This window comes from Podospora pseudoanserina, assembly GCF_035222485.1.
Source record: "Podospora pseudoanserina strain CBS 124.78 chromosome 7 map unlocalized CBS124.78p_7, whole genome shotgun sequence".
Lineage (NCBI taxonomy): Eukaryota > Fungi > Ascomycota > Sordariomycetes > Sordariales > Podosporaceae > Podospora > Podospora pseudoanserina.
Genome location: NW_026946671.1, coordinates 1482752 through 1497374, shown reverse-complemented (window position 1 = coordinate 1497374; position 14623 = coordinate 1482752). Strand labels below are relative to the sequence as shown.

At 52.7% G+C, this 14623-nt stretch overlaps 5 protein-coding genes and 1 non-coding gene across 6 annotated transcripts; 3 read left to right on the top strand and 3 right to left on the bottom strand.

The window, feature by feature from the left end:
* Positions 1-601: 601 nt before the first annotated feature.
* Positions 602-1330, top strand: QC764_711160 (uncharacterized protein; the record flags this gene model as incomplete). The annotated part of the gene is made up of 1 exon (XM_062950738.1): positions 602-1330. One exon carries the CDS (start codon positions 602-604, stop codon positions 1328-1330), a length of 729 nt encoding a protein of 242 aa, XP_062796775.1.
* Positions 1331-1388: 58 nt separating this feature from the next.
* Positions 1389-7697, bottom strand: CRN1 (Coronin-like protein crn1). The gene is made up of 8 exons (XM_062941116.1): positions 7266-7697; positions 6372-7164; positions 5555-6310; positions 3954-4042; positions 3746-3888; positions 3538-3684; positions 2905-3478; positions 1389-2846 (listed from the first exon to the last, which is right to left on the bottom strand). The coding sequence occupies exons 1-8, from the start codon at positions 7506-7508 to the stop codon at positions 1959-1961; spliced, it is 3633 nt and encodes a 1210-aa protein (XP_062796774.1). The 5' UTR covers positions 7509-7697; the 3' UTR covers positions 1389-1958.
* QC764_0106520 lies at positions 5142-5214 on the bottom strand. Its single transcript has one exon. It is a non-coding gene; the product is annotated as a tRNA-Val (tRNA).
* A 223-nt stretch (positions 7698-7920) lies between the features above and the next one.
* Positions 7921-9748, top strand: QC764_711140 (uncharacterized protein; the record flags this gene model as incomplete). Its single annotated transcript, XM_062950737.1, has 1 exon — positions 7921-9748. One exon carries the CDS (start codon positions 7921-7923, stop codon positions 9352-9354), a length of 1434 nt encoding a protein of 477 aa, XP_062796773.1. The 3' UTR covers positions 9355-9748.
* Positions 9389-12821, bottom strand: QC764_711130 (uncharacterized protein). The gene is made up of 3 exons (XM_062950736.1): positions 12272-12821; positions 10771-12047; positions 9389-10712 (listed from the first exon to the last, which is right to left on the bottom strand). Exons 2-3 carry the CDS (start codon positions 10883-10885, stop codon positions 9970-9972), a joined length of 858 nt encoding a protein of 285 aa, XP_062796772.1. The 5' UTR covers positions 10886-12047; positions 12272-12821; the 3' UTR covers positions 9389-9969.
* On the top strand, positions 12033-14583 carry QC764_711120 (uncharacterized protein). The gene is made up of 6 exons (XM_062950735.1): positions 12033-12063; positions 12302-12717; positions 12888-13096; positions 13159-13749; positions 13800-14053; positions 14105-14583. Exons 3-6 carry the CDS (start codon positions 12923-12925, stop codon positions 14316-14318), a joined length of 1233 nt encoding a protein of 410 aa, XP_062796771.1. The 5' UTR covers positions 12033-12063; positions 12302-12717; positions 12888-12922; the 3' UTR covers positions 14319-14583.
* The last annotated feature ends 40 nt before the right edge of the window (positions 14584-14623 follow it).

Here is a 14623-nt window from a genome sequence, read left to right as displayed (position 1 = left end):
GAGTTTTTTTTCTTCTTGAAAGTCTTTGACGGTTCACCCACCCGCCAAACAACAGCACATGAGCCTCTGAGTGATCCGCAGCTCAGCATCTCCAAATTCACCTCATCCTTCCCCCCCGGGCATCTATCTCCATTTCACCTCATCAACCGCCACCTACCACCCTCAAAATGCCCCTCCTCCTCCTCCTCCTCCTCCTCCAACAACAACAACAACAATAACAACAACAACAACAACAATAACAACAACAACAACAACAACAACCCTCAACAACCCTCCCCCCCCACTGGCACCTCACCCCCGAACAACAATCCCAGATCTTCACCACCTCCATCCTCCCCTTAGAAATAACCCCTTCATCCCCCCACCCCTTTACCCTCTTCCCCAAAACCAACAGCGATAATCCTCCTCGGCCAAACCGGCTCAGGCAAAACCCGCCTCGCCCCCTCCTATCCTCCTCCCTATCCCCCTCCCCAATCGTCCCCCCTGCCACCTGATAGCAGACACCTACAAAACCCACCACCCCTTCTACACACCCTGCCTAACCCTCCATCCCACCCTCGCCTCCGCTCTCGCCTCCCCCTCTGCCAGAGTCTGGTTATCAATGGCTTGCTCCGCCGCCGCCGAAGCGCAGATCCCGGTCTTGGTTGAGAGCGCGTGTCGACATCCGGGGGATTTTGAGGATATAGTCAAAATTTTCAGTGGGGCTGGGTACACAGTCAAGGTAGTCATCCTCGCCGTGCCAAAGGTCCTCTCGAGGTTGGGGGTGTTGGTTAGGTTTTATCGGGGGTTACCGGAGAGCATGAGCAGGGGGTTGCCGCCGAGGTTGACGCCGAGGGGTGTTCATGATGAGAGTTTTGGCGGGTGCGTTACTGGCGCGGGGTGGGTTGACGAGCACCCGGGACATGTGCACGAGGTGGTTGTCGTTCGGAGGGGAGGGGGGGTGGGGTATCAGAATGGGAGTGAGGGAGGGGAGTGGAAGACGGAACCGAAAGCGAGGGAGGGGTTGGAAACGCAAAGGAGAAAGCTGACGTCGATGGAAAGGGAGGGGGCAGAGCAGAATTTGAAAGTGCTGGAGGGGTTGGTAACAGAGGGGAAGGTGGACAACACGACGGTGGAGGAACTGAGGGGGTTGCTGGAGGAGACAAAAGGGGAGGAGGAGGAGGAGCTGAAGCAGTTGGATATCGACGCTTTTGTCATGGGGCGAAAAAGGGAAGCGGAACAGCAGCAACAACAAGCAAAGCAAAAGACTACACAAGAGATCTTGGATGAGATCGAGTTCGATGACGACGATGACATCAACTTTTACAATACCTGCTCTTGCTGCCGATAGACGACACCTTCATATGTTAAACAAAGGAGAGGACATGACAAAGATTCAACATGTAATTCACACTTCAACACTTTTAGACATAACTCAGAATAGAGTACAAAAGTTATAGAAAACAACCCTTTATTGATCTTGTCATGTCTCAGAGACGGGGACATTAAATGTACATATACGCATAACAAGAAAATAATGAAAAAAATCATGGGTATTTGATTTTTTTTTTTTTTGCTTGTTCGCTTTGCCTGCTTGCTTCCCCTCCCTCCTCCCCCCAGTAGTCTTCTTCCAAACAAACACCTCCCTCCCCTATTCTTCGCTAAAAAGACTTTGCAAAACAACCCAAATCAACCAAAAAAGCCAGAGATAGACCAGGACTTTTCTCTTTTTTTCCATCCGACCATGTCTTCACAAACAGAAAAACACAGGAAAGAAAAAATCCCTCCAGTCCTTCCTCTCCCCCCAATTAGTCTTTAATAAAGAGAAAAAAAAAAACTCAAACAACCCATATAGCTCGTAATGACATACATCTCACATGCATTGTTCTGTGTGTGTGAAATCCGCTTCCCAGAAGCAAAACCAAAAAAAGATCCAACGCCAATCTTTTCAACTCGAGGTCGGTCAAAAAGTTCACCCTTCAAGATCGGGCCTCTTCCAACTCCAGCTCCAGAAGCCGGATCCGCTCGCTCTGCTCTTGCGACCCGGCCTCGACCCGCTTCTTCAGGGTCTCGACGTCGCTGGCAAGGCGGTTGATGACGTTAGTCTGGGAGGTGATCTTCTCGCTCTGGGAGCTGATGATGACGGCCTGCTGGACCAAGAGGTGCTTGATCTGCTCCAGAGACACTTCGATAGGAGTCCCAGAGGGCGTGGCCGCCGCAGCCGCAGCAGCGGCGGTAGCTGCCGAGGGAGTAGGGGTATGCTTCACAGAAGGTGTTACATTGCCGGGGGATCTGACAGGGGACACCTGACTAGGAGAGTGCTTGGTGCCGGGAGGGGGAGTAGTCGCGATCGGGAACGGCTTGTTCGGTGACTTGATGATGATGCTCTGGCGCTGAGCGGGACGCGAGATCTCCTCGAAGCTCGAGGCCTCGGAATCATTGCCAGACTCCTCATCGTCCTGGAACTTGTTGGCCATGGCCGAGATGGAGGTCTTTTGGTCAGCAACCGAAGGAGCAGGGGCACGGGCGACAGGAGCCGGCTCGGGCTCCTTCTTGGGCGAGGCAACAGGCGCGGTGGCCGGGGCGGGAGCCGGGGCGGGAGCCGGAATCGCAACAGGAGGCTTGTAGTCGGAAGCGACCTCCACAGGAGCATTGCCGTCATAGATGCTTTCCAAGTCGATCTTGTTGGGAAGACCGTCCTTGCCGTTGAACCACTCCTTGGCAGTCATGGCGGGCTTGACACCGGTAGCGGGAGGGAAAATGTCGGATTGGAAGGTCTCGGCGCGACGAGGCACGGTGAAAGAGATGGGCTCAATGTAAGTATCGTTGACCGTCTTGTAACCTCTCATAACCTCGTTCTCGTGAACCTGTTGTCTGTTAGAGAATCTGTTGCCGATAGAAAAGAAGAACAAAAAAGCGACTTACGTTGATACCGCGACGAGGAACAAAAGCGACACCACGCTGGGGATCACCAGACTTGTACTCGGCGAGGAACTCGAACTTGTCGTTCTGATACTCAAAGTAGCGAATGTTGCCGTCACCCTTGCCAGCGAGATAAAGGCAGTTGGATCCGTCGTCCCAGAAGGGCATGCAAACGCCAGAAATGGAGTCGAGAGAAGTGAAGCCGCCAATGGGTTGCGCGCGACCAGGTTCCCAGAGAGCGATTTGCCGCTCACTCATCCTCGAAAAGCCGGTAGTGGCAATGCGGTTGTGCTCGCCGAGCCACACAGCGCGGCTGTTTTTGGCACCCTCGTGGCCGGGGTGCTCGTGGACCGGCTTCTCCTGCCTGACATCCCAGACGCGGAGCTTCTTGTCTCTCGAGGTAGTCACCAACATGGCGCCATTGGCGCTCCACGACAAGCTCTGCACAATCTCGGGGTGCTTCAGAGTGTGACCAGCCTGCCCGGTACTGATATCCCACAGCTTGATAGTCTGATCGCCGGAAGAAGAGGCCAGGATGTTCTCAGCGGCCGGGTTGAAGAGAACATGTCCAACTTTCCTGGAAACCAATCAGCTTCGCAGCCCCTTTCGACAAGCAGCCAAAGCACCACTCCCTACCTGGAATGTCCACCCAGCTTGCTAACAGGAGCTACATCAACAATCTCTTCCGCATCGGTATGAAGTGTGAACCCTTGCGGCACCTCCCAGATGAACACCTTGCCGTCATCCGAGGCCGAGGCAATGATGCGATCGTTGAACGGGTTCCTAGTCGCAAGTCAGACCATCTCCTTTCGAACCCCCAACACTCCAAGGATATTATGCGCACCAGTCGGTATCCAACACAGCAGCAGTGTGTCCACGGAACAGCGGTATTTGGTCGGGGAGCTTGCCGCGCTCGTTTACGGGGATGACAGCGAAAGCACCACCACCACTCGACTCCCAGTTCACGGAGATGTACTCGGGGTTGACCTAGCCAGAAAAACAACATTGGTGAGCTTCCCCACTCCGTTTCTTTCTCGGGCAGCAACACCTACTTTGAGCAAGTTGGTGTCCCAAGCATTGCGGCTGATGTGAAGGTTGTCATAACAAAACTCCTTCTTGGTGGGCTTGCCAAAGACGTGTCCTAAAACAAAAAGAAAGCAAACGGCCTGTCAGTATCGTCCTTCCTCTTACTACAACACTCTTTCAGTCGCAATCGCATGCGCTGGCGTCGGGAACTGCCCAAAAACACCAGAGCACGCGACTGATGAGGCTCGGTGATTGCGCAATGCGACAAGCTGCTCGTCGGAGTAGTCGGTCGGTCGGTCGGTGTCTCTCTCTCTCTCGGTAGGTAGGGGAGGTGGGTTCAAAAGCTTACGATATTTCGACGCGCGCACGAAACGGCCAGCCATCTGGAATTGCTATTTGCTCTTGCTGTTGACCAAAAAAAAGAGAGAGGGGATATTGAAAGAAAGAAAAGGAATTACAAGAAGAACGAAGAGAGACGGGTGGTGGTGTGTGTGTGTGTGTGTGTAAAAGTTGTGAGAGTAGTTAAGTGTGACTTTTTTTCCTTTCTCTTCCCGTTCACAAGAAGTCGTCGCTCGTTGAAATGCTCCTAGGTTAATGAAGGAAGATCGGCCCTGTTGAAGCTGAGATAAACCACCCCCTCCTCCCACAGGTTGCTAACGAAAAGGCAGCCAGGCCTATGCACACCATGCACGGCTCCAAGATTAGCGCGGTCTGAGGCGCCCGAGGCGGTGTTCCCTGGGAGAAGGTGGTCCGTCCACTCCCTGCTCCTTGCAAGCCCATTGGTTGCTTAGCAGTCGCCCCCGCCGGGAATGCCCCTCCACCAGCGTCCAGCGTCCATCATTGGGCTTGGAGATCACTTCTATCTTTTGTAATTTGGTAACTGTACGGTCGCATTCCACCCCTCTTGCCGGCCTTCTAGCGTCAAGGGAGAAGAATTCTTTTGTCTTCCTGGTGTGGGCAGAAAAGGGGTCAGATGGAGAAAAGCCATTTCCTCAGCGACGGGCCTTTGTTGACACTGTGATAAAAAAAAAACCGAAACTCGCATCGGTCGATTCAGGGGAATTAGGGGGGTCGCAATATTGACAGGGTGGGGCCCTCCTATTTCTGTCTCCATTCGCCATGGAATTGCTGAAGCTCCTCCGCGGTCCCCCGCAACTCCATACCGTCATGCATCTCCATTATAAATCACACCAGCGACTGCCATCTTCATCCGAGGCCGGCTGGTGTAGTGGTTATCACGTTTGTCTCACACACAAAAGGTGCCAGGTTCGATCCCTGGGTCGGTCAAAGTCAGTATCATCAGGGTCCCTTGAAAGAGTTCTTCCAATCCTTTTGACCATTTCTTTTTGTTTTCATTTGGGCATGAGAAACATCTTTTTGTCTCCCAGGTGCATTAACCAACAACACAGGTCACAAAACTGAAGGCTGACCAACTGTTTGTATAACTTCTGCCTAAACACTATATCTTGCCTTTCGGCCTTGCAAGCTACTCTCTTCCTTTCAATGTTCCCAAGAGCAGCACCAATAAAACCACCAACCGTTAAACTCCAACTCCAATCTGACTACCAAACCGCTTTTGTCGTACCATTACTCTGATATCATGCTTTGCTTCATTACTCCATCTCACCCTCAAGCTGCTGTGAGGTACTCCAGCTAATCTGCGATGCCTCCCCAACCTGCAACAGCTCCTCCCGCAGAGACCGCCTCGGAGTGCTCGCACACATGTTCGAATCCCCTTCCAAGATGCTCGCCGTTGTATTCTTGTCATCTTGCTCCTCTGCTCTGTTCAGCTCCAACTCTGCCGCCTCGTCAGCACCAACCTTACTGCCGCTGCCATATGGACCACAATGTCCCCTCGATGAGGCCACCGAAACCAGTGACAACCCCCCAAGTTTGTTCCTAAACAGTGCCTCCAATTCCTCATCACTGAGTTGGTTGAGCTCGCATAGGCTTCGCTCCATCAGACGAGACTGGTTGGCGCTTCCGCAGGCGGTGCAAACCGGTGCCTCTGGTGACTCTGGCGACCAGGAAGAATCCGACAGAATACGGCGCTGGCGGGAAGGGATGCTGACATTGGATGAAAACGTCTTGGGGCTGCTCAACGAGTTGCTGTTGCCATTCACCGTCGTGTCTAGCGATGTCCGAGCCGAGTCTTGCTGACTACTGCTGGGAAGAGTTGGCGAGTCCGAGGAAAACTCCCGGGGGGTCCCCGACGGGTTTGCACAAGTTGACATGCTTGGACTAGTGAGGCAACCGTCCCTCGCACTGGTCAGCAAACCGATTCTGGTGTCATACAGACGTGAAGCTTCCTCTAGCGAAGAATTCATCGAAGCTATGGTAGTAAGCGGTGGCAATGTCGGACGGCTTCGCGGGCCAAGGGATACTATGGAGGTAGCTCCTGGTCAGCCATGTCCGTTGTGATGTGCAGGAAAGCATAGACTTACCAGGTGTGTCATAAGCAGAGTCCAAAGAGAAGTTCTTATCGACCGTGTCCTGGACAGCCTTCTGAACGCCTAGTTGAAAAGAGCTTCGGCGGCTTAGCCAACCTGCTCTTGTCTTGACATCCGCCGGCAAGGCCAGGACGGGAGCTTTTGGTACGACTGGATCGCAGACGCCGGTGACATGATCACTGCCATTGTCATCATCATTGCTAGCCCTTTGCTGATAGTGACTCTCGGGGCTGCCGGGGCTTTCTTGTTGAAACCTGCCACGGAGCGAGAGAAACATGGAGCTAGTCGTCCTCAACAACCGCCTGGCGGGCGAGTGAGGAGGGGTTGGGCCATCTCTGTTCGAGTACGGTGTTGGTGTAGTTGGTGTAGTTGGGGTTTCTGTCCTTTCGTCGCGCTCAAAGTGGTCCCGAATGTTCTGCCGTTGAGAGTGCCGGCCACCTACAGAGTTGAACCAACGTCGTCTTTGCTGTGGTTGATAATCTGTAAAGGGCATTGGTGTTTGTGAAGGTGTGTTTTTGGTAACAAAAATTCGGGAAGTCTTGCGACGAAGCGTGGCAAAGATGGAAACGCGAGACTTGGGGTTCAACTTGGTCTCCTTGTCCGTAGCCGTTGGGGACATGGAGCTCCCCGATGAGGCGCTAGTCAGGTTGTCCATTCTGGCAAGGGAGTCTGATGATAACATAGAGCAAAAGAAAGCAAAGGCCTGGGATGGTAACCACAGGCCGGGAGTACAACAGTGGCAGGGAGAAAGCTGATGCCACTGGGATGACGATGGACGATGCAGACACTGGAGATGTCAGCAGAGAAAGGTGGGTAGAAGATTTCATAGTTCTGGGAGTTTGAAGGCTCGACCAAGCCTCGTATCCTCTGAGGCTTCGGAAGGCGCACCGAAGCTCTCCCGTCCCGGAGGGGAAGGTGTTGTTGAAAAAACAGCAAGACCAGAGTGGCATATTGTGGGAAGAAAAGGAAAAAAAAAAGGAAAAAAAAAAGGAAGAAAAAAAGAAAAAAAAAAGAAAAAAAAAGGAGAAAGTCATGTTTCGGACAACAAGGTTGATGAGATCTTTCCTCCAAAAATAACCAAGACAATCGCTCACGGCTTCCTCGAACGGACATCATGTCATTTCTCAGCATCGAATAAGGGGGCAAGAGCGCCCCCTATTCGCATCTTTTTGCTCGATGCCTCTTTTTGATGCAGATACCAAGAAGCAAAAAATGAACATGGTTGACCCATCACGTCAAAAAGTATCAAGAGATATTTGAACGGTATAGCTGCGCTGGCCGTGTTATTATCTGCCGTCCGGTCCCAGGCGTTGAGCTGTGGTTGTTGCTTGGAGAAGAAGCTTTGACCAACCAGGAAATGTCCAAATAAACCAAGCGCATCTTGAATCTTTGAATCTCGAAGCTCTTGCATGCATTTGAATCCCACACGACAACGCGCCCCCCAGCGAAAACAGCACTTCTTTTATTCAAGATACAATATCCAGCGCCTTCAGTAACGCAAATTTTTATCCCGATCCAGTCTCCTAGACATTAGTAAATCACCATGGCAAGCAAAGCCAAGTCCCGCTGGGCAGACGACGAAGAAGACGCCCTGCGCGAAGCGCAATTGAAAAGGGAAAAAGAGGAAAAGAAGCGCCTCAAAGCCGAAAAGGCGCGCAAACTCGAAGCCGAAAGAAAAACCCGCGAAGCTGCCGCCGCCGCCCAACAAGAACAACCACCGCAACCACAATCACAAGAAAGCCCCAACGGCCCTCCCCCAAAACGAAGACGAGTCTCCCCCGAACAACAAGAAACACACAACGGAGCCCCCCCAGAAGAACCAACCATCACCAACCTTCTCCGCTTCACCCCCGGAACCATCTCCCGCTCCCGCAGCGTGGAAAACTATGACAAGCTGAACGACATCGAGGAAGGCGCGTACGGCTGGGTCTCCCGCGCCCGCTGCCTCTCCACCTCCAAAATCGTCGCCCTCAAGCGCCTCAAGACCGACCCGAAAGACCGCTCCGGCCTCCCCGTCACCGGCCTGCGAGAGATTCAAATACTGCGAAACAGCTCCCACAGAAACATCGTCCCCCTGCTGGAAGTAGTGGTTTCCGACTCGACCACCCCCTTGGAACCATCCATCTTTCTCGTCCTCGAGTTCCTCGAACACGACCTCAAGTCTATCCTCGAGGACATGCCCGAGCCGTTTCTGGCCTCAGAAGTCAAGACGCTGATGTTGCAGCTCTGCTCCGGGGTGGCGTATCTACACGACAACTGGATCCTTCACCGGGATCTCAAAACGTCGAATTTGCTGTTGAATAACAGGGGCCAGCTAAAGATTGCGGATTTTGGCATGTCAAGATATGTGGGCGATCCGCCGCCGAAACTGACGCAGTTGGTGGTTACGCTGTGGTATCGTGCCCCGGAGCTGTTGCTCGGGGCGACGACATATGGCAGCGCGATTGACATTTGGAGCGTGGGGTGTATCTTTGGGGAGCTTCTGGCCAGGGAGCCGCTTCTGCAGGGGAGGAACGAGGTGGACGAGCTCACGCGGATATTTGAGCTGTGCGGGCTGCCCTCGGAGGAGTCGTGGCCTTCGTTTCGGAGGCTGCCGAACGCGAGGGGGTTGAGGTTGCCGAATAACCCGACGCCGGGATCGACGAACTCGAGGATAAGGACAAAGTTTCCGCTTTTGACGTCGGCGGGGGTGGGGTTGTTTAATGGGTTGCTTGCGCTGGATCCGGAGAGGAGGCCGGCGGCGAGGGAGGTGCTGGAGCATGAGTATTTCCGGCAGGACCCCAAGCCGAAGCAGGAGGCCATGTTTCCTACTTTTCCGAGCAAGGCGGGCCAGGAGAGAAGGAGGAAGAGGGAGACGCCCAATGCGCCGGTTAGGGGACAAAAGGCGGCGGATTTGGGGGCGGTGGACTTGAGTGGGATTTTTACAGGGAGGGAGAAAGAGGAGAGGGGGGGTGGGTTTGCTTTGAGGATGGTGTGAGAAGGAGGTGGTTTACATGGACAAGAATAATGATGTGATGTAATAGCAACTAATGAACATAGACTGCGACACATGGATACCAAAAAGCCGTGGAAAGGGGGCAACTGTATATATAATGCAATATCAACAAGACCAACAAGACAGAAAAGTCAAGATATACCCTTCGTCATTAAAGCTACCTGAAATATATGTATGTATGCATGAAAGTCGTCATCTTTCCGGAAAAAGCTCGCCATGAATGTGTGTGAGATGTCCAAAAAAACAGATACAGGTGAAAATGAGAAATCCATCCCCTTAGTCAACAACTCAACCGCTCTGCCGCTTCTGCTTTCGACTTTTTCGAAACCAAATCAAGCGTACCGAAAAACATGTTTCTAGCCAACGCCCCCAGCCCCGAAAAATAGAACCAATTCTTTGTGCCAAAGACAGAAAAAGTAAACAGCCAACCAAATTACACTTTTCTGTCTTCCCATATTAAGCGTAAGTATTCCTCACCTCTTTTGGAAAAGACTTTACAGCACTGTAGATCTCGCCCCCCTTTTCATTTTATTCTTTTGCTCCTCCCACTGTACGACGTGACGAAATCAACCATTTTCAGATCAATTACAGACACATCTACATCAACCCACCAAACCCAGCCACGAACCACGTGAAGCTCAATACTGTGATCACACTCATCACGCCCGCGGCAGCCACGGCCTTGCTGTCAATCGACATGCCACCCGCACCATTGCAAGAGGCGCATTTCCAGCCGTCGCTGATGGGGGTATAGACCTTGGGGGTGTATAATCCGAATTTGAAGCTGTTGAAGGGCGCAAGCATGCCCGCAGGTGCCGGGCCAGTGGGCTCCGAGTCAGAATCGTGGATGATGAGGGTGTACTGTTCCACCAACAGAGGAGACGCCACGGCTGTCCGGTCGTATGCGCCCGTGTCCCAAGTGTAACTTCCTTGCTCCTGAAACGTCATGTTCTGGGTGAGGGTCCACGTCTGCTTGGCTACGGTGTTGGTAACAAGCACGTCGATGGCGGTGGGAGTTCCTTGCAGGTTGGTGTAGTTCCAGGCCCAGGTGATGTAGTCGCCAATCTTATACAGCTGGTAGCCTTCCATAACCGAAGGGGTGATCATGACGACGGCGCCGGCTGGGTCTTGTGGATTGAATTCAGTTTGGCGGGGCTTGCCGGAAGTGGTGCCATTCGGTGCTGCGCTGCCTGTGGCCTTGCCCGATTGCGAAATGCCGGCTGTGTTGAGGTTTGTCCTGAGTGGTGTGGCTGGGCCCGTTGTGGTCTTCTCTTCCTCCTCTTCGTTGTTGTTGTCATTGCTCGAGGGTGTGTTTGTTGGCTTCGGGGAGTTGGTCGTTTCTACATGTCCTTGTTAGCCGCAGCCGAGTAATGACGAGGCAATTGGGGTGTTCCGTACCATCACTGTTCTGCCTTACCACCAGACTGTCAAGTTCTGGCAAGAAACCGGGCCATGCGAGCGCGGAGACTGAAGAGGAGAGGCCCAGGAGGGCAACAGCCGACGAAAACTTCATGTTGACCAACTTGGATCGATCGCGTCTGAAAATGCTCGAGGGGCAGGCGACCAGGTCGACCAGGTACCGAGAAGAGGGAAGCGAAAGTAAAGATGTCTGTTCAACGTCGGAGAAAAGGCTCGGTCGCAGTGGTGTTTGTGCCGGTGTTCACGTCAGGTGTCTCTCTCAAAGTGGTACAGGGGCGTTTGCTTGCTGGGCCACGGCGGGTAACCCCTATTGGCGGTTTGGCCGAAAATGAGACCCGCGCGAAACGGGCGTGGAGTAAAAGTAACGAGGGTTGGCCAGGTAGGGTATGTGCGTGAAGGTTCAGCGAGAGTAGGCGTCACTTGGGACAGCTAGACAACAAAAGTAGCGAGCGTTCAGAAAAGCGAGTGTGCGGTTCCGGTTGCCCAAGGAACAGAAAACGATGGAACAAGCCAAAAAAAAAAGGCAGCGCTTTCAAGGCACGATGGAGTTGGGAGGCGGCTGGAATGAGAAAGTCGAGGGTTGGAGTTCCAGGCTTTGCGTGCATTCCACGACCAACGACAGGCCGGCGAGCGAGCGACTCCACTCGATGCTGCAACCAATTAACAGCGTTGCAGCATCGGGCTTAGCGGGAGCCCTGAAGTGGCGTCGACAGAACAGGAGACCGCGTTACCCACTCAACCCTGGCTCTTTTTTATGCTCCTTCGTATCCTGGCTTCGTGTCCAGGTGCACGGCTAAAAATATCCTGATCGTTGTGTTCAACATCGTAACCGCATAAATACCCAAGGTGATCTCTCCTTCGCCGGTGACAATTGGCCGTATGCCGGTATATCTTCTTGCTGTTTCCACCGCAGATCGACCACCATCGCCAAGATGCTTAAACTGTGGGGACCAGCCAGTCGGTGGTCTGTCGGCCATCGACCTCGCATCTCCGCACCTCTTCTCTGCACGTTGGCTGTTGAAGTGTTGGCCGTGCAACGCTCGAGTACCGGCAGCATGATAGAGATGTCTTTTCCAGATGAAACTTCGCCGCCCAAAACCCCGCCGTCCGGACATCGGCACTTGAGACCAAGCAATGGCCGAGCGCTGGATCAGTGGCTTCGGAGTGAAGAGGCAATATCAGGAATCGTTGTGCCTCTGCTCCTGTACGGCACTGGATGGCGCAAGTGGTTGCAGCTGTCAGTCATGCTGTTCCTGCTGTTCACACATTCCAGTCAGTCTAAATATTATGGCTGCAGTCGTGCCATGTAAACACTTAAAACTGTCACAGCCAGTCCAACGGTTTTCAAGGGGAAGGTATGGGCCAGTGTCCATGTCATCCCATCTTTTTCCAATGACCTGCATTAAGCCATGAACGCCTGGTCCCCAGCCTCTGGATCTGGCTGTCACGGCTGCCATCTCATCATCCCGAAGTCACTCACTCACTGACAGCCGTATGACGGGACATCCAGCCAGCCTCATGGCATCATTTGCAGGCCCAAAGACAACAGAGAGGCCAAAAAGCGGTGGCCATGGCGGGATACTTTGACGCTAAGCCCGGAGATGGTGAGCAATTGGGAAGCAGCTGGCTGCATCATTCACACCGCACACGTGAAGATAAGCGTGCGATTGGGGAGAGAGCTGGAGGCTGCTCCCAGTGGGAAAGTCAGTTCACTTTGAATTGGATGAAAAGGAAAGAGCTCGCAGCAGGGTCCATATCATGGCGCGGGCAGCTTCCACCAACCAATACTTTATTTAAATATTTTGGTTCTGCGCTTTACAAGCTCCCGATACCCTCAGTCTGCGAATTCTGAGTTCTCGTCAAAATGTCGTCCTCTTCTGACACGGTCACCATCGCCCGTGCCGATCTTGATCTCCTCTTGCAAAGGTATGTTTTGTGTCTCTGTTACCGCCTTATCCTTATCCGCGCAACATCCCGAACCCGACTCTTTAGGAAACCGTTCACCAATGTTGTCACCTAACGCTGACCTGCATCTCCCGCTTCTAGGGTTCAGCTTGTATGTTAAATTCGACACACTAATTCGACACTTGACATAGGGAAAGAAATATTCTGACTCGCATCAAGAGCATCAATGCTCCAGACTCGTTGTCTGTTTCACAGGTTGAATATGACCAGCTCAAGTCCATTGCAAGACAATATGGTGAGATCTATTGCGATGTCTATCAGTTCAACCAAGCTGAGTTATTTTCCAGAGAACCTCAAGCGCAACCTCCTACGTGGTGGCGTAGACGAGGCTACAGTAGCTGTAAGCCCATGTCCCCACCATAGCCATTGAGTTTGAGTTGCGGGTTGCTAACGGTTTGACAGCTCCTTAGCCAAGGTGATGAGGCTTTCCAATCCGAGAATAACGAGGATACACACGCCTCTACTACGGACCATGGAGGTGTTGGTCTCTCCTCATCTTCGACGACGCAGCGTCATCATGCCTCTTCCCACCAACATGGAAACGGTTCTTCGCACTCCTATTCGCATACTGATTCCAGCAGCAACTCCTACGGCCATTCCTACGACCATCCCTGCCACCGTTCACATCGCCAGTACCCACAGCAGACCGCTTCGACATGGGATGAAGGAGACTATGACGAGGAGGACGAGGGGGACGAAGATGTCTCAATCGAAGAAGGGTCCCCTGTTCCTGGCGCAAACTACACAGGACCACCTCGGGAAGTGAAGCGCCATCAGTACGAGCGCAACTGCCATCGTACCCTTCAAATCGTACATCTCGCCGAGGGTACCACTCATTCTGATATCACAAACTCCGTGCGCGGCGGCCAGCTCTTAGACGTGTATCTTCGCTCTCACGACCGCTCAGCTTCCGTCTCGTTTCTTCATGCGGCCGATGCTCAGAAATTCTATGGCTATTGTCGTCGTAATGACTTGTATATCAGAAACAAGAGGGTAGGCAACTTGGTTTTTAAGTAGGTTGACTTTTGCTAACATGAGGACAGGTCGAGGTCAAGTGGAACGAGCGTCAGTTTGTGCTGCCAGGCCATGTGGCGGGCAAAATCTCGGCCGGGGCCAGTCGCAACCTTGTCATCATGAACTACGCCAGTCAACATACCGAGGAGGTGATTCGCGAAGACTTGGATCATATCCACAACCTGGTTGTGATCAAGATACAGTTCATCGGTGGAAACTGTCATATCGAGCTCAACTCGGTGCACAATGCCATCTATGCTCGCACCTGCATGCTGAGCCGAATGTATGTTTCATTACGCAGATTCTCACTAGCGGAGGCTAACATGTTGGACAGGAAATACAAAGGCAGAAGAATTCAATTCGACGTGGATCAGTGTGCCCACCCTTACCCAGCCCCCATGGTTCTGAAGACCAAGGAAGCTCCTCAGCCAAAGAGGCAATCATCGGTCAGCAATCGCTTCCAGCTCTTGAATATCGACGATTCTGAGGACGAGGAGAACGCGCCACCCGGGTTTCGGTCTAAGAAGACTCCCTTAGTGGTGGCCTGAGCTGGCCACGGGCTCATCATTTGCAGAAGGAGATTGTAATTGGGACGTTTGTTTGGTCTGAAAAGTTATGAGATGCTGTAACCAGCGTTGGAGATACCCATGGTTACGTCTTACCCCTATGTTCAGTGGAGATACAAGAGACATTGTTGAGCGACGTCTGGCAAGATTGTGGAGGAACCTATGACGGTGCCACTTGGCACCTTGTTTCTAATTTAGCAGTAGTAACTGACACCTGTAGCCAATGTTACTTTGACCCTGTCACTCATTGTGTTCTGGTAGTAATTCATCTATCTGTCTTCAGGTGA